The sequence below is a fragment of the Hippichthys cyanospilos genome, chromosome 17 (assembly GCF_059441005.1).
Source record: "Hippichthys cyanospilos isolate Australia breed blue-spotted pipefish chromosome 17, RoL_Hcya_1.0, whole genome shotgun sequence".
NCBI classification, from domain to species: domain Eukaryota; kingdom Metazoa; phylum Chordata; class Actinopteri; order Syngnathiformes; family Syngnathidae; genus Hippichthys; species Hippichthys cyanospilos.
In genome coordinates, this window is record NC_142385.1 from 6320574 (window position 1) to 6339882 (window position 19309).

The 19309-nt window shown below is 38.9% G+C and overlaps 2 protein-coding genes across 4 annotated transcripts in view; both read right to left on the reverse strand.

The window, feature by feature from the left end:
- Positions 1–8451, reverse strand: part of mrtfba (myocardin related transcription factor Ba) — a 26677-nt gene extending 18226 nt beyond the window's left edge. For 2 of the 3 annotated variants that reach the window (XM_088438801.1, XM_088438799.1), the window contains exons 1-2: positions 8309–8451; positions 2540–2624 (exon numbers count right to left, since the gene is read on the reverse strand). The gene's annotated coding sequence lies outside the window, so the exon portion shown is untranslated. Of the gene's footprint in view, positions 1–2539; positions 2861–8308 lie in introns of those variants that run through there. The other variant, XM_088438800.1, reaches the window with a different exon arrangement.
- A 635-nt stretch (positions 8452–9086) lies between these two features.
- ercc4 (excision repair cross-complementation group 4) lies at positions 9087–17484 on the reverse strand. Its single transcript, XM_088438804.1, has 11 exons — positions 17176–17484; positions 16073–16253; positions 15071–15266; positions 14662–14869; positions 13476–13656; positions 13255–13380; positions 13070–13174; positions 11789–12371; positions 10713–10805; positions 10536–10648; positions 9087–9950 (listed from the first exon to the last, which is right to left on the reverse strand). The coding sequence occupies exons 1-11, from the start codon at positions 17350–17352 to the stop codon at positions 9217–9219; spliced, it is 2697 nt and encodes an 898-aa protein (XP_088294930.1). The 5' UTR covers positions 17353–17484; the 3' UTR covers positions 9087–9216.
- Between the last annotated feature and the right edge of the window lie 1825 nt (positions 17485–19309).

Below are 19309 nucleotides of genomic sequence, written 5' to 3' on the forward strand. Positions count from 1 at the left end.
TGTACCCCATCGCAAAAACACCAGGCGAAAGAAAATACGCTAGATCTTGTGCTATTCAAGGACAAGAAATCTTGCGGTGTTCTATTCTCATGGTCCCATCCCTAGTACTAAGACATCTTTTGTGTCCTGTTGGTATGGCTACATGACCCAACTGGCGAAATGCTAAGTTTGGTATTTCATTTCACCATCTGGAAGCGCTCAATCCAAGCCCAAATGATTCATTAAAGAGAACCTGGAAGGCCATTATACCGAATAACCATTTCCCATGGAGAAACAACGTTCTCCGTTTGCGTATGAATATCCGCGTTCATGCTGGCTTCTCAATCTGTAATATGACATAGAAGTGGCGGTTTTAAATGGAGGGAACGGAAACATTTCGGAGAGCAAAACAAACCATGCTTCCCAAAAAAACCCACCAATGCCGTTTATCTCTAGCAGCGCCAATGCCAACATGGTTCCATTCCAGGACCTCTTAAGACCTCTTACTAACCATCCCCATGTTACTGTTGGCTGTATGGTCATGGACGCTGTCATTTCTCCCTGTAGGTCCATAAGAGAGTACAGGAGAGAAACTGAATTTGTGGTTACAACACATTTGTGTTTGTTCGCGAAACTGAAGGTTACTGCTAAGTAATACATCCAAACCACAACAAACCATACCTCTCGAAAAACCATTGGTTTCGTGCAGCGAAATAAAACAAAAAACATTGTATAAATAAATCAGGAATCAGAAGCATAAAAGAACATGCTCTGTTTTTGACTAACTGGAAACACCATCTGTGAAACTGTTCACACACCAGAATGGAAAGTACTTTAAGATTAGTTGCTTGTGCCTAATAAAATGGTCGGAATATTTTTGGCAACGGCTGACAATCATTTCTTGACTTTTGGGTTTAAAGAAAATGTTCTAAACTGAAAGAAAATGTTCCGAAAAAGAATTGTGAGCAGCAGATTCTCTTAGGCTTCATTGACTTTTCAATCTGAAGAAAACACTAGTAAATAAGTCAAACAAAGTATGGCAAAGTCAAAACTTGAAGATGGTCAGCATCAGCGGAAACGTATTATGTCATATTAGCTTAAAATGTTCCTATACTCTATGAGCTGCGCCAAGGTCAAAGCAAGACAAGTATCACTTTCCACGACAGTCTGTGCTTGCACGCCCTTTAGGTTGGTATGCTAGCTAATAAAATTGATGAGCCTCAAGATACTACAACTTCTCCTCCTTGTAACATACTCTATAGAGAAAGCTCTGATCTGTGGTTCAAACCCATATTGTAAATAGTGGTACAATACCAACATTATTTTCAAGTACTGGACAATTTTGACGGCTGCCAAGTTTTTACAGTATTACTCGCCTTATTATATGGTTTTGATTTGTCATTGTTATAAATTGTTTGTATCAAAAGAGTTAGTGGGATTTAAGAATGTCTAGATTTTGATCACATGATCAGAAATTGGGCCTGATCAAATCCTTTTCAGAATCAAAGGAAAGATTGAAGTCAAGTAATTGTCATTTGCTTTTCATTTCTTCTCATTTTTAACGATTAGAAATGTACACACACATTGCCCAAAAAGGAAAAAGAAAAAAAAAAGTATGTGTATAATACGTAACATTGCAACTTAGCCCGAAACCGCCGAAGTAAACACAACCTATGTAAATGTACTTGGTTCAAACCCCTGCTGCACAAGCTATACAAAAGGTGTTATACAATTAAGTAAAAAAAAAAAAAAAAAAAAAAAACACTTTTATGTTCTTAAATACATTCTTGAGATTGTGTTGTTTCAATCGTACTAGCTTTTCAATTTCACGCTGGTATGGTAACACGCGGGAGCTGAAATCTGACTGGACAAAAAACAATGATAACCCACAAATGACTCTAGACTCACAAGCTATCAAATGAAGAGAAAACAGTGTTGGGAAATTTTGTATAAATATATTATCAAGTTTTAAAGATATGTAAGCTCTTTTGATGATGTTGAGGCCTTCAGAGAAAGCCTTGAAGGCCCTCAAGACACACCACATTGGAAAAGGGAATTAGCTAATTCTTAGTGGCAGCATCAAATATGTTTCTGCTGTCGATTATGACTACTGTTTTTCAAATCCAATAGAAAGCCGATAATATTTGGTAGATTTGGACGGCAGTAGCTCAGTGTGTAATGACTTGCCTTGGCAACTGGCAGTTGGCGGGTTCATGTCCTGCTACGGACCAAAATATGAGTCTTGGAACGGGATACAGGGGAGATGCCAGATCTGTTCCCATGCATTGCTTGTGTTCCATATACCCCCCCAATGACTTGGTTAGCTTTTTTTGTACCCCCCCCACACACACAAACGACATCATGTGCTTGTGTGGTTATAGCTCAGGGAGCAGCGCGCTCAATATAACATTGCATTTCCCCTCAAGGGGACCAGCAAAAGGTTGCTGTTCTTCTATTTACAGCCATCAACTAATAAAAGTATTTGTAAGACAATGTTTGTTCTCTTGCGGTTTGACAGTCTTAGCTGATGTGAAACAAAGTCATGATTTTAAGTGCCTACCTTATGTAGACGAGAAGAACAAGGGAAAAAGATTGGTGAAGTCTGTGGCTTCTTTCCCTCCTAATATTCAGTTGTGTAGTCACACCTGATAAGAGACAAAATGATATGTTGATTATGACATTTACCAGGCGTGAAACTGAAGATTTCTATAAATGTCTTTTCTAAGAATTTGCGCACTCGAGAAAATGAATAAAAGAAAATGAACAATAGACTAGAGGACGAGCACCAATTTAAGATTCGTGAATGAAGCTCGCAAGAAGTTGAAGGACGCAGGGATGAAAAGGCTGCTTGGGACAAAGGCGGTGGCTTTGTGCAACTGAATACCAGAGAGCCACACTGCAGTCTGAGTGGAGAGACTCTCAGAATACAAAATCCATAATCTGTACACAAAAATGATTCAAGCGCTTTCCAGCAAATGCGCCTAGGTTACAAAACATTCAGTTTGGATTCACAAATGAATTTATGACGCCATTTAATGCTTTTGTTCAAACAAAAGCTTTCATGTGGGTGGTGTAAACACAATTGTGGTTACAATATTTGGTTGGGTCTGCGATAGAGAACAAACAATGGTCATTGGCATGTTTTTGGTGATGGAAATGAAAAAAATGCTGTGTGGAAAAAAACGAGTAAGTGAGAGAATGCAAGGAAAAGGAAGGGACACATAGCTGTCATTGCTGACAAGTGCCAGTGAAGAGTAAACATTGTAACAGCACAGGCAGTGTGCAAAAAAAAAAAAGTATGTATAGTATTTTTTTTTTCTTTTTTCTTTGAGTGACACAGCCAAAAGCAACTGCACTAAACCAACAGTTCTCAAATGAGTAGCCCTGGGGTTCTTTAAGACACTCAGAGGTATGGGAGATTTTAACAGGGTTTATGCAGGTATGAATTAATCTCATTTAAATCACATAATACAAATGTTTAATGTAATGCATATATATATATATATATATATATATATATATATATATATATATATATATATATATATATATATATATATATATATATATATATATACTGTATATATAGATAGATAGATAGATATAGTGATCCCTCCTACTTCGCGGTCTCAGTACTTTGCGGGTTTTTCCAGGAAAAATAAAAAATATTTCAAACTAAAAAATTATTTCAAAAATGCGCAAAAATTGAAAAAAAAATACAAAAGCAAAAAAGTACATTATACACCACTGTATTCATCATATAACTAAGTACTATTAGTAAATAACTATGTTAAGAATTCTTCAAGCGTTAGTTTGTGACGTTTTTATCTTATTTTGAAATGCATGCTTTTAATTTGTCGGGTCGCGTTGCATTTCCGTTGCCTGTTTTACGTTCTCTGCGCGTCATTCGGCTCGTTACGGTGAAGTAGTGAATGACAACGTAAGCTCATATTTATAGTTTATTATCATTTATGTTGATAACGCACGCTACTGCCTATGTTTAGTAAGCGATGAGTGTTTATCCTGTTTATGTGTTCGTTTGTGTAGAGGTTGCACTTTATAGTTCGTAGTTGTTGCTAACCCGCTAATGTCGGCTAAAAATACAGTAAATTCATAGATTAAAGTTCGGCAAGGATTTATATGTTAGTTTACTGACTTTAACATAGTTGTTGATTTATTATTCAACAGATAATACATGATACACCATACATGAGCCAAACTAAATGTGAAGTTCAACGTGATGACTTGCGTAATCTCTCAAATATACAATAATGTTAATAAGGATAATGTAATGTTAAATATTAGGTGAAAGGAAATAAAATATGCAAAAAATACCCCCAAAAAATCTAGGAACTGATACCCTACTTCATGGGTTTCAGACTTCCCCAAAAAATCTAGGAACTGATACCCTACTTCATGGGTTTCAGACTTCGGTTGACACCCCCCATTAACAGCGGCGTAGGGGGGATCACTGTAAACGTTTAATCATAATGGGTCATTCGTGTATTGTATACTACTCATTAATTTGGATAGTAGGCTGATAGAGACATTTACAGCATGTGTTGGTTTCATTATAAGGCTTATATAAGGCTTTCAATTTTTTTGCGGCTCTAGACAGACTTTTGTTGCTTCAGTATGCCACTTTCAACATTTTGGGTTGCCAACCCTGCGCTAGACAGACATTGGACCGCAAAGTGGCATTTCCTTGAACGATATGACGAGATACACTATTAATAATTTTCCATACTTAATGAAAACAAGACCATCTTGTGTCTAGCAATGTTTTGGACATCAACCAATAAAATAGTTCAAATTCTTCTGTGTATTTTGTTCAAACCAAACAAATGTGTTTGTTTTATCGTCATTCGGGGAATAGAAAGTTCAGAGTCCCACAGCCTTAGTGCAATCATAGGAAGAAGTCAAAAGGGTTTGTTGTACAAGTAGCAATGGTCATGTCAACTTTCAACTGATAAAGTATAAGTAATTGTAATTGTTTGATTGTTTCAAAGTTTCAAGAATGCTGTGCAAAAACAAATAAAATAAAGCAACAACGTTAATTTTGGCTCACACAATGTCATGTAAAAGCAAATAGTAAACCCCAGGAAGAAGTACAACTTGGGTTGTGTGTAACATGTTTTATAAATAAACCATCTTGAATATAACAAATCCTAATGTAAACACTACAGGATGGTCGTATGTTATAATATATTTAGAAGCACAAAGCTCACACATACATTGCGCACAAGCATGATAATCCCTCGGTGCCAGATTCCGTTGGACTTTGCCGTTTGGGCTCCCTAAATAGACTAAATCTAGTCCAAGAAAAACGTCTTTTTTCACCCCGAGATAAGCCGAGCGATGATGTCATCGCTTGAAAGTTGGACTCATCAAGCGCAGAGGCCTGCTCTTTTTTCACAGGCTCGCTCGCACGTGCACTGACGCTTCCTTCCCAACTGCCTTTGTGTACTGAAAATGGTAGCTAAGGAATGGACAAAGGCCAAAAAAACATGACCTGATTCCGCGACACTTTTGGGAAACGACATCACACAGACCGGATTCTGCAAATCTGGAGATAGCTCAGCGTAATCTCGCTGGAGTTCAGTTCAGACAGACAGACGTAAACACTAAATTTAAGATACATAACAGTATAAGCAAACTGCTGTGACTTATCAGAAGTCTTTAACTCTATTTGATTCAGTGTATCATAATTTGTTGTGATGAATGAGTAGAAAATCATGAGTAGCTTACAAGTAGCTAAGTAGTTACAAATAAATTGAAGTATGATCGTCACACATTTACACATTTTGATATTTGATGCTGTTAAAAACTGTTCAAAAAGGGTGTTGGTAACAAAAATAATGTAAAAGCTGAGGACAACTTGAAAATTTAGGATTTTAGCTCCAGACTTAAAGTTGTAATTAGCATTTCGTGGGCCAAATAAAATGATGTGGCGGGCCAGATCTGTTGTTTGACACCGATGCATTCAACTACTTTTTATAGCTACATTATTGGGCACTACTAGTGCCATCATTGATGTTAGTTTACTTATTTTTTGCGAATATAAAACCCATAAGTAAGAAAAGTATGCTACGTGGCAATTAGCATTAGGTCAATGCTAATCATGAGTAGCTAACACTACTCCAGCACATACATTATATGCACTACTTTATATAACTACATTTTTGTATCCAACTACCAAGCTAGCTCAGCTAAAGGGCTAATAATGATGTTTATTTATTTTGGTTGCATAAAATTTATGAATTAGCAAAGGATGCTAATTGCGACTTAGCATGAGAGTAATGTTGAGTAGCTAACCACTGTTTTAAATAAAATCTATAAATGTATTCATTCTTCTTTGAATGTGATTCCTTTCAATTATAATGATGAAATGTGAATACGATATTACATCATGGGAAAAGCATTGTATGGCATTCGTGTTACATGGAAGCAAGTAGCAATATAGGTCAAAAAAATGCCTCACTATCTTAACACGCCCCAGCAGATAGGGGTGTCACAGCAGAGGGGAAATTGTAACATGTTGTACGCAGGCTTGTTTTCCTTGTCCAAAAATATGTTTAGTAAAACTCGGCAGACAAGTCAATATGCACTTCTTGTGTTATGATAAGTAGTATTTTGGTTTTAATTCAAGTTCATTTTGGTGGTAAAGCGGCACCTTAGAGTTATGTCAGGTGGTTCCTCCACTTTAATCCGAGGAAGTAAAGCAAAGCTAGGAATCAACCTATTTGAGCTGATTTTCTGGAAATTTGTAGTGCACTACAGGCAGAGATGATGACTTTGCCATCGACCTAAAACGCATCATGTTTAAGTTAATGCACACGTTTCAACATGTGGCCGCCACATCCTGAGCTCATGACTCAAGAGTCTGGATTTTTAGAGGGATCACCTCACTTCATCTAAACAACTGGGGGACAAAAACTAGGAAATAGGACAAGATTTTGTAAAATACAATTCATTGACTCTTGGATATAGTTGAGTCTTATTAAAGAAAGTGGTTAAAACCAGAGTTCTAGAGGTGTTTTAAGTCGATTTTGATATACATTATTGTATAATATTTAGTTGTGATACATGAATGGAACATGATACTACTTGGTAATTAGCATTCGGCTAATACTTATCGCAAGAAGCTAACTACGCAAGGACATTCACTTTGTGTACTACTCAATGGAGGTAGGTTTTACTTGTAACTAAAGCGCTAATTATGAAGCTAGCTAAGCTAAAGTACTTCAGAGTGATTAAATTATTAAATACATAATTAGCTTTGTGAATGCGCGGTAATATATCATGGTTATGCTACACTACAATGTTTTTATGTACTGTAAGTCTCCTCAATTTTGTCATGCAGTATATATTGTATAATGATTCTGTGATAAAACCCCAAATATGTATTATGCAGGTACTTACAGAACAATCTGAACATTGTTCACATTTTTCTATTTTCAGTGTTTATAGAAGGGCTTGATTTCTTTTTCATGTTTTGTTTGTTGCCACATAGATCTTTTTATTGTTTTTTTTTCGGTCATTGCTGCAGTGGAATAGAAGAAGACAGGCAGAAGGTCTCTGTGTCCTGGCAAAACACGCTAGAGGAAAACAAACTACATTTCTGTTTCTCGACCTGTGCTAAATAAAAACGTAAAAAGATCAGTTAAAAACTCGTTTTTTTATTTTGAATTTTAAACGAAAAAGGGAAATAGCTTTTTAAAGTTAAATAAAGGCAACAACACTGCCTCCTAGCGGAGGGAAGACGGATGGCCTTCAACGCACGTTAACGTTTCGAACTGCTGTGTAATATCTTGAAATTTGTATGCAAAATAACAAATGCGCGTATCGGCCGCGCTTCTAATGCATATTTAACGCAGGATTAAATATTTACAACTGATAAACCATGGTAAATACACAAACGTGAAAATCGCACATATATTTGTGGATCTGAAAAATGCACGTGAAAATCCCTAATATATGTGTGCGGATTTGAGAAACAGGTGAAAATCGCGGACGTAATTGTGTGGATAATTTTAAAACGAATCTCTCCCCATAAGGGCGAAGCAGACACTCAAATCTGACAGGTGAGTGAGTTTCCCACAGTATCAACCACTGAACACTCCGCCATTGTTTACTCGTTTCGAATATTGAAAATCAACACGGTTAAATGCTCATGGTGGACCGATATTTCAATGCGCGGACCTTCTCAATAATTATGCCGCTGTCTCGGTGATTATGTTACGATCGATTTACAATTTGGGCTAGTTAGCGCGTTACTAATGAGCTAACATGCTAAAAACAAGCCGCCGCAACAGAGCGCAGAACTTACCAAGTAGACAACGCCGGAAAGTGCGAAACGACCGACTTGACGTTCATGGTGAGATGTCCGTTGGTGACAACTGGTTTGTCCTCTTTGATGTTTTGCTCTCGTCCGGCAAGGAGATTGAAGTTTATTTGGCGGAGTAAAATGGCTGCGGCTGCTCCGTGGGTGCTGATGCAGGGTGACGTCATGACGCAGCCGGACGGGAAGGGGGTGGGGGGCGTGGTCGTAGAAGCATGAGGTAGCCACGGGTTGTTGGGGGTCATCCACTCTTCACTAGTGCGGTTCAACATTCGAGGATGAATTCGAATCCGACACTTGAATTCGGTGTCGTAAAATCGCCAACGATCTCAATCTCGTCTCGGCGTGAAAACTGCGGCGTTGACGTGTTACGTAATAGTAGTGACTCATGTACGCATGTAAACCGAACCAGCTCATTTGCATTTACTCTGTAATTAAATGACACTCTTGCATTAAATAAATATAAAGTGAGTTGCTTGCACAAGATTACACTCATGGCTTGTTCAGAGACTTAAAGCTTTTCTTTGTATAGTTTTGCAATAGTTCGGAATTCCAAAACAACGATTTTATAAAATAAAATTAAGGTGATAAATATGCGGTTCAAAATTTTTCATAACAAATCAATATTCCTCACTTTTGATTGTTAGTCTATTTAAAAAAACAACACCACATTTTTGATGAGCCACGCTGTCCAGGGTGGTGCAGGAAACACAAATATTTTGAACAAACAGTTCTTTCTACAAAAGATGCAAAACAGTTCATGTTAAAAAAAAAAAACTGCATTTATTTTCACATGGTTTGCTAAAAATTCTTCAAAATAATTCTTCAGTTTATTCTGTACACCGACACAAAAATACTCCATGTTTTTTTTTTAATAAAAGTCTATGGTATATTGTTTATTTGCTCTTCTGCGCCGGAGTTTGAACATCTGCAACGTTATGCAAGAATTCAAAGAGCAACTTGGCATTATTGGCATTTTCGAGTATTTCTGCCAGCTTGTCCTGGCTTAGTTTGGCTAAATCCGCCAAGCTGTCGGCGTTTTTTACGAGCGCACGAAAGTTTTTCGTGTTGACTCCCGGCATCTTGAGCAAGAAGTCGTACGGGCCGGCGTTGTATAGCTCAGTCGATTCGGCCACGGCGTCCGACTCGGCGGTGACCGCTTGTGCGGCGGCGGCGTCCGGTTCTTCGCGACCTTTCTTCAGTTCTAAAAAGAGCTCGGCCGTGGCGTGCGGCGAGGGGCACCAGAGGATGCGCAGACGCGGGAAATGCAAGGTGAGCAAGGTGAGTTTTGAGGAAACGTCGTTGGACGATATCTCGTGGCGGAAGTCCGAGCGGGCCGTGAGGGAAAAAGGCTTGGCCGGGTCAAACTCGATGAGCAACACGGGTTTCTTGTAATATCGGTTCATGGAGAGGCACTGGGTGTAGAGCCGACCGCTCTGCAACGAGCCGATCAGATCGCTGACGCTCTTGCGCTCGACGCAGATATCCGGCGTCAGGATGTAGTCGCCGACTTCCAAAGTGACGGGCTCGATATCGAGACCGCGCCGGTGGAGGAGGGAGGGAAGCTCGCTGCGGAACTCGCGCATGTCGACGATGACTCGCAAGGGCTCCTTGGGCTGCTCTTGGCCTCCTGTTCAAACCCAAATACATCTCCATCAGGACAGACACAAATCTGATTTGTCAACTAGACAATTGTTTGTTATTCTTTTTGTGTAAACTTATACTGAGGCAGCGCAACCACCCCAGGAAAGAAAACATTTCACGCCCCTCGCACTTGCCACGCTGACCATAAAAATTGTAATGTCGACCTAAAATGTATCCCCCTTTAACATTTACACAAAGAAAAAGCAATGTACTGTAAATTAAACTTTCAACAACTACGTTTTTTGAGCATTTGATACAGGTTAATGTGTTGTCCAAGCATAAAAAAACCATAAAAAAAAGTGCATCAAAGTGCCTGGAAAAAAATGCCAATCCTTATTTAATCACAATTACCCTTCACACAAACAAATCTTTTTCCCTGGGGTCATTCGCACCCCCGCTGGCATCGGCAGGTCACATACAGGTCGCACTTACGATTAAAATCGGAACTTATCATTATGCTCTCCAGTGTGAACCTGTCCAAAGTCATTCACTGCCAGAGACGACTAGACACGTCAAAGATCCATTTGAGCTGGCGGCGAATGAGCAGAAACGTCAACAAAAACACACTTGCCAGCTTTGCGAGTGTTGGTGGTGGCATTGGCGGGCTCTAAACTCCTAGCAAGGTCCAAATTTGTGTCTTCTCGGCCCTCCCTCTCCTCTGGGATGACCATCGTTGCCTTTTCCCTGCAAGTGAACCAATTAGCTATTTTACACCAAATTTGGCATGTGCAAATCAACTAAAACTGACCTAATGAGATGCTCAAAGGCTTTCTTCTCCTTGGACAGCCCGGTCAGGTATTTCTGTTCCTCTGTTGAGCCGCCATAGATGAGGAAGTACACCCTATAGGGGCAAACGCTCATGAGAAAAAATTCATCACTTTCGAACCGAATCAGTGAATGATCTCGAATCAGAACACCTACTAATATGAGCCGACGGGCACAACATCATATGCTGAAATGAGATTTGACAGATCTTGAATTACTGCTCACTAGGCACAGTTTATATTTCATATGTTTTGATTATCTCATTCACTGCCAGCCCAGTAAAAATGGATCTTTGACATCTCAAGCCATTAAGGAATGAATTAATATTAAATATTAGTATTTAATATCTTGAGTTGTCGTCACTTAAGCTGAACAATAAGAATTGCGCTTTTTTTGGACTCTGAAAACATGTTTGTGCCAGGTTAAATCCTTCAATGAGTTATAGCCTGAATCAGATGAAAAGCCCAGAAAATGTCAAATGCTAAATACTCGGTTATATTTAATACTAAAAAAAAAATCTTAAAGTCTAAAAAAATAAGAGTATAAAGATGCTAAATACAAAATAATGAATTATCACATCATGGTATGTCACGTACTAGTATATATCATGGGCCGTTGCCGATTGTGGCCGGGTCACCATAATATGGCTCAAAAATGCATAATTTAGGCTATCGAGCACTAAAAAAAAAAACTGCTAGCCAATCAGTAACAGTTTCAGTACTAAGTGGAAGTGCATTAAACTACTTCAATATAGTTATAAATACCAGTATCGGTTACGCTTTTGTGACTTGAACTAGAAGATTGGAAAAATATTGTTTATTTGATGCAATTTTAAGAAATATACTATATTGGGATGTATAGGTCATTCTTCAATATCATCCGTGACTTTTTTTTTTTTAATGGAAATGTTATGTCTCAAAAGAACTAATTGTATCAGTACTGGATATCGACGACTGCTCAAGATTAACATACACACATTTTGAAAAGTTCTTCAAGAATAATGAGATACGCCCTGGATGAATAATAACTGCGAACAATAAAGTAAAGCTGCTCACACACCGGAGCGGCTTGCCGGGTCGGCAGGCTTTGTAGAGCTCCAGCTGGCGCACGAAGCTGAGTTCGGCGTCGTAAAGCACCACGAAGGTGGGCTCCACTTCATGGAGTACCCGTGTTAGGCCGTGAGGGTCCGTGCAGCCCCTCAGGGGATGAATGACAATAAGGGGCTCCTTCAAAACGGCGTAGTAAGCGTCAGATGACAAATCCAGCTTCAGAGCGTCTTCCTCCGCCGTTTCATCTCCATCGTCAAAGTCATCATCGCTGCTGCCCACCGCCATCGTTTCAGCCGCCTGCTCTTTGCCAATCATCTGAGTCAGGGTCAGTGAGGGTCTGCTTTTAGCCTTGGAAGTCTTTTTTTTCTGCTCTTTCCCTTTCGAGCTCCCTCGCCCTTTTCCTTTCGAGCCGCCTTTGAGAAGACCCTTGTCTTTCTTACGTTTCACAAACTGAAAAGCGGGTGCGCTCGATGGGTCTTGTTTGGCGATGGTGCGGGCGTACAATCTGTTGAGGAGCCACTCCGCGCCATGCCTGATGTACTGCTGGAGTTGAGCACAAGTCCTGTCATCGCTGGCGCAGATAAGCACGTGACCTGAAGGTCAGAAAGCAACTGTAAGGAAGACGCACTAATGTTCAGAGGTTGGCACTTTGTCAAGTTTTTTTTACATCCCTAATTAAATATATTTTTTGAGAAATTCCACCTGAGCAACACTTTGTTTTACTTGTAGTGTATGTGACGGATGAAATTTAGACATGGTAATGAAACCGTCCTTATAGTTGTAGGGCCGGCAGTTATAAATGAGAAATGACATTCACCGTTTGAGTGTCATGAAAAGCAATGATAATGCTATCCGGTGGACATGACTGCTAATTGCACTCTCGTCCCACATTCATTTCCTTAAAGATGTGGGTTAATAAACATGATGGTGAATTATAGCCCTTAGCTGGATTGGTTTTCGTGTTACACTTATATTACTGTGTTGTCTTTCAATTGTAGTGTAACTGTAGAGCCACATACATGGTGTTAACCAGTGCCTGATGAATGATGGACCAGAAACAACAACAAAAAAAAGGCAAGCCCTCCAGTGGTAGCGGAGAGTTGGGCAAAATTACACAGACGGACTGACGGATCGATGATTACGATTTCATCTGGCTTGAAAAAATGACGGACCAACGATGACGGAAAGAGGGCGGGGCTCCAACGAATGTCGGACGAGCAGAAAAATGTAAGTTGCCCACCTCTGCTAATGTTTCAGAGTTGTCAGTCTTCCTTTGGATGACAATTCTAACCTGGTTCATGCTGGGAGTTCTTGTTCTCCTTGTCAATCTCCTGCAGGACCTCGGTTAGGGCCTGCCATTTTGGGCTCTCCTCTAGCACCAGTACTCGCTTTACCTCTGAAACACACCACACATACACGCCAATGTAGCGATCAAGACTCAAATGTCCAACGTTAGTGTAGAGATTTCAGTTTCACCCGAAACACTGGGTTTTTTCTCCGTTTCAGCTCCAACTTTAGGTTTCTTCTTGTTTTCCGGGATGTGGTACACTCTGGACCTGGCGTTTACAAACATGGACGTGCTGGAGTCCAAGAAGAGCCACCCTGAGATGATCCATTATAAACAAAATTGCTATGATATGGCTGTCAATAATAACAGCGCGTAGATAAAACAAGTGAATTGATGGCCGGCATGCCACCTGAGTTGGAGCCAAAGTTCTTTTGGCTTGAGCGAAGGGACTCGAGCAGATTGAGGAAAGTGACGCAGTCGTACTGAGTGAGGTACAGCAGTAGAAGCCTCAGCACCTTTAGGTCCTGGACCAGTGCTTTCGTCTTTGAGCCCAGCTGGTGCCACAAGGGGTCCAGGTAATGGCGGATGGTCTGGATGACAAAACACAGCAGAAAAAGACACTTTCGCATCATGACTTTTATCAGGACTTTACATTTGGTTTTGCAATGGTGCTACCAACTTTTTCACTTGGTCGCACCACACAGGATTTGTTTGTACACTTTTTCGGGGAGGTACAAGCGTGACCATTTTTGCTAATGTAAAGTCTCAATATTCATAGAGTACGGTATTTCACATGATGTAAATCTTGACAATGTCTCAAAACACGATACCATATTTCCCCAAATATAAGAAGCACTTTGTTTTTGTCCTAAAAATGAAGACCAAAAGTATGGGTGCATCCTATAAACGGTAACTTTTTTGTTAGTTTTTTTGTAATTCGACACCATTAAAGAAAGATTGATCTGTCAGCCACATAAGCTGAGTTTTGATTCACAGATTTGCATTTTAATAACGGCTCTGTATATTAGTTTTGTTCATTGTTTTAACAGCTGTTTAAATCTTTATGTTACAAATTATGGACATTCCTTTGATTTTTCTATGTTATCATGGATGATCAGTGGAAAAAATAACTCTAGGAAGATGACATTTCCAGCAGATGATTAAAACGTAAATTTTCTAAATGCAAAGATGCTGACATTTCTATTTGATTGCAGCTGGATGTGCGAGTTTTTGTACAAAAATAATAATAATTGTTCAAATTTTGGACCATATAAAACTATTATGAGTACAATTTTTCAGATGCATTTTAATAGGATTTATGACATTGACTTTCATTCAATTTTTGCAACACTCGGTTGAGCGGCAGTCAAACTGTCTGCAACCGTGACGTGGTGTTGTTGCGTCTGTTTGTTATCACGATGCGCATCACAATAAATACATGAAAGTTGTCACGTCAAAATCCGTATTAAAATGTGGTCTTGTGTCATGTGACAAGATAACATTTTCACCAGGGCATGCAGTAAAGTTTGCAGCATTTGTGGGTGAATCAGTAGCACTGGCAAGCCTTGCTTAAGTTAAAAAAAAACTTCACTCACCTTATCAAAGGCATTGCTAAGCGTGTTCTCCAAAGACAGATCCTCCGCCTCCAAAGTGGGATTGTAACGTTTCAGCTCCTTCAAACAGGCGCCCATGATATCCAGGATGGAGCTCTGAATGGCTCTCATGAACGGCGTGAGTGACACATGGAGCTCCACCACATCCGGCTTGTGTCTGTCTAGGGCTGTGTTTACAGACGCTTGGAACCTGTTGAACATAGCATACAGAGGAAAGGAGAAAATTAATTTGGGGTTTTTGGTACGTATAAGAAAACGATACGATGTCAGTAGAGCGTTACCAATTACATATATGCTGTTAAGTAAGCGTTTGAAATTTTATATGTCTGAAATTTGATTTCAATTCCCCAATTTTGGGGCCTGCTGCTGTGAGTGGTGATAAGCTACACACCTTGGCCAAAGGTAGAGTTTCTTGACAAAGAGATTCCTCATCACACGCTCCACCTGACAGAAGCCAGAGGAAAAGGCTGTGGCTTTGTCAGTGAAGGCTTTGATGAAGCCGGTTTTGTTCTTCTGCCGGAACAGCCGCAGGATGAAAGCTTCCTGACAAGATTCAATGATTTTGTGGGCGCGGTACACCAGGATGCCTGACAGGAGGTATCAAAAAGAGAAAATAGACGTACAATTCCAAAGGTAAAAAAAAAAAAAAAAAATCCCATTAAATAGTAATTATAGGTGTGCTTCAGTAAGTAAACCTGCAGAACCTGTAGGTAGGCTACACAATAAATCAAACAATATAATTGTGATAGTGGCATGTGCAATGAGCTTATTGCAAAGACATGCAATGGATTTGTATCCTTGTATTTGACTTTGACCAATCAGATACAACCTTAAATGTGTATCAGCATCAAATAAGACAGTGGTTGCCAAATGGAGATAAATGAACACTTGAGTGTATGGGAAAGCACTTCGGGGGGTATTTAAGACTTTAACAGAGTTTCTGCAGGTATCAGCTAATCTAATTTAAACCTTATCTTTTCAAATTAAGAGCAAATTAATTGGAACATGAAAAAAACTTATTGATCAATTGTGTTATAGCGACTACTTTGCCAAAAGTTGTATGCCTTTGTTAGGTTAAGTTTTATATTTTTAGTGACAACATTTTCCAGCCAATGAGCCATAAACAAAACAGTTGGCGTTACACAATCCAGCTTGGAAGTGCTCAAGGTCGAGGTATGTATATTCAAAGTTTAATAAATCAGATATGGATGACAAAGCATTCTGTATAGTCATTATATAGTCATATAGTCATCCCACAATGCTTGGCAGTGTTTAATGTGTAATTGCCAAAAAGTAAATAACAAAAAATCACAGGAGGGTACATCGTTAAAAAAAAAAAAAAAGTGGCAGACCATTGAAATAGATGACGAACATTAGAGGCATGCATACTCACCAGAAATAAGATGGGCAGGTATACGATCTGTGAGGAAATCCACCACCAGGATTCTGCTAGTGACAAAAAGCACCCCTCCCTCGGTGTACACGTTGTATCGCTCGGTGCTTTGGACCTCACTGGTCACCGTCCTCGGCAAGTGGGTCACACCCTCCACTCGCAACTGCTCTGTGAAATACTCCTAAATGGGGAAAATATGTTTGACAGCAGTCGGATGTGACAAGGTACACATATTTGTTCTCAAGTTAAGATTTGATTTCTTCTCATTTTGAGCACTGATCAAACAAAAGTTACTTTGGTTACTTATACTTCATGCTATAAAAATTGCATTTTTACTTTTGTACTTTTACTTTTTGTACTTAAAAACATTTCAGCGTATGTACTTTTACTCACTACGTAAGATTAATAAGTACTAGACTTACACCAATGTGTGATTAGCTGATATTTGCCATTTAATGCAAAATCGGTGATCAGATGTAATATAATTTGCCCAGTTGATTTAATTACAGTGTTGTAATTTAGATTACAATCATTATTTGTGGCTCAAGTTTTTGTTTGACTGAACTTTCACTTTATGTCTGGCCAGCTCTTGATGCCTTCTCGAGTTCAGTATATTTATTTTTTTAACATTTGAATCCCTGTCACGTTTGGGCATAGCAAAAGCGTGTGTTTTTTTTTAACATGTATGAACAGCTTACAAGTAATGTATATACAAATTATTTATATTTGTTACCCTATATTATGATTAGTTAGGTGATCAATTATTGGTTATCTATTGCTGATCGACGATCAGAACCAAACATGCGTTTTGTGTAATGGCTAATCAGGGCAGTATTGCTTTTTCCTTTGTAATGCAGTATTTACAGAATATTAATGACAAAAATATTGTATTTGCGCCCAAAAAAATCTTGTATGCCTGTGAAGATTATCGGTTATCCATGTAAATGTTAAAAGTTCAACCGAGACAAATGGACTTTTTGTTTATGGATTTGTTTTGGGTGCTTTTTATTGTTTATTTTATTTTAACTTAATTCTTTTTTTTAAAACGTCCAAAAATGACATGAGAAATTGTGCTGCTGGGCTACCGATATAGTGGTTCTGACCTGTTCGGGGGTGGTAGTGTTAAGTAGTAGAACCAGGCTGCCTTGTTCCGAGTATACCCGCATGAACTGGAGCAGAATGCGGTCTATCCCCATCCCCTCCGCCACCACGAGCAACCCGTCACAACTGAACAGGTTGAGAAACATTTCGGTCTCAAACTCCAGCAGATGGCCCGCCATGGTGGAAGCCTATCCCGAAGCAGGAGAAAATAATGAAGACCGTGTCTCGATCCAATTTTACGTAAAAGCAGCAAGAATCATTATAAAACCCGACAGCTAGCTCGCGCCTGTCATCAAATATGTTGACGCGACACTTCCGGTCACGTGACATTCAATCGGAAATTAAACTGCGAGTTGTCATGGTAAAATATACTGCCGCCATCTGCTGGTGAGATGATGCACAACAATGAAAACATTCTTTTGTGGAGGCTTTAGTACAGTGGTTCTCAACCTTTTTTCAGTGATGTACACCCTCTGAAATATGTTTTCAGCCAAGTACCCCCTGAGCAACCAGAGCAAAGTATTTTAGGTAAAAAAAAAAAAGACTTAAAAGGTACCATCAGTTTGATTTATTACACATGACAAGTTGGGTCCAACCATGAAAGTATGGAGAAGAATCTGGCTTTTTACAATAATGAATTTGAATAACCTACTGTACATAAAATTTGCTTTATGAACTTATGCTTTTCTCAAACAATTAATTAATTCAATTACATTTTTTAAAGGATTTGTGCATGTTTGTTTGTTTATCTTATTTAAAATCTCGAGCACCCCCTGAAGTTCCTTCAAGTAGGCTACCCCCGGGGGTACTAGTACCCCCATTTGAGAACCACTGCCATTAATCTTTGAGTAATTGATCCACCTAAAAAGCTATGAGATGCGCAGTTCTTCAAAAAAATACATTTCATGCTATTTATTGCCGGTTGTATTTGAAGTTATTTTTGAACTAAATATAGAATTACGCATTTGTAACGAGCCAAACAGGCAGAATGAGCGTGTCCATGAAACAAATGGATCCAGTCTCCATTAAACCTTCATTTGGCTAAATCATCTCACTCTATATTTGTCGAAGAGCAGCCATGTATTTTCTGGCCTCGGTTTACTATGGAGTAGGAACATGTGACGTGGTGGTTATAGTAAATGTCTAGCATGAAGGTGCAGTCTTAATTGCTCCGAAATGATGTCAATATTTTTTGCAGTACTTGAGGTATGCACCAGATGTCGCCATCACATAACGGAACAAAAGGGGTAAGGGTAAGGGTTAACTGGAACGTCTCCCAACTATTGGGTGAAAGGCAAGATATATATATATATATATATATATATATATATATATATATATATATATATATATATATATATATATATATATATATATATATGTTTTTTTTTCATTTTTTTTAATTTATTTATTCATTTATATGTATGTTGTTACCTTGAAATTTTAATTTCATCCAACTTTTTCTCACAATGTAGCTTTTATCTATAGTAATGTACACTTGAGGGTACGTGACAGCACTTCAGGGGGTACGCAAAACTTTAACAGCTTTTCTGCAGGTATCAGCTAATCTAATATAAAGCCGTATCTTTTCAAATTAAGAGCAATTTAATTGATCATAATTAAGTGAACATTAAACGCTGGTGTTGATAAATAAATAGACATGTGACAATATTTTAACTCGAAACAAAACACTTTGAGTTTCCATCAGAGCTTTGTTGATGTTATTATTTGTGCCATCATGCATGTCACTAAAAACATGCCCGTCCTCCTAAGTCAAGGATGCTCAAAGCGTCGATTGTGGCCGACCGGTCGCCCGCCGAGGCAGTGTTAGCTGTCAGCATCATATCGCAAAACATGGGGGGGAAAAATCTGCGAAAAAAAAAAAAAAAACATAAATCGAAAAAAAACTCAGTCTTGTTTACACTGAGCGCTGCTCCTGGAGGAAAAGATGATCAAGTTGACCGTTGTCACAACCAGGGGGAATTTCAAAATAAAAGCAAACCAAGGACATTTGTGTCATTCTTTCATTTTTATGATGTTATTTTGAAGCAATGGCTGACCTTCTCACAACGATTGCCTGCTTTACTCTAATGGAGACGATTGGCAGGCAATGAAATGTAATTGCACTTCTGGTCC

Coding starts and splice junctions, on each gene's coding strand:
- ercc4 (XM_088438804.1), bottom strand. CDS start 17,352: ATGGCGGGCCATCTGCTGGAGTTTGAGACCGAAATGTTTCTCAACCTG. Junction 13,175..13,254: donor GAAAAAACCCAGTGTTTCGG/GTGAAACTGAAA, acceptor GGTGTGTTTCAG/AGGTAAAGCGAGTACTGGTG. Junction 12,372..13,069: donor GAACTCCCAGCATGAACCAG/GTTAGAATTGTC, acceptor TCTGACCTTCAG/GTCACGTGCTTATCTGCGCC.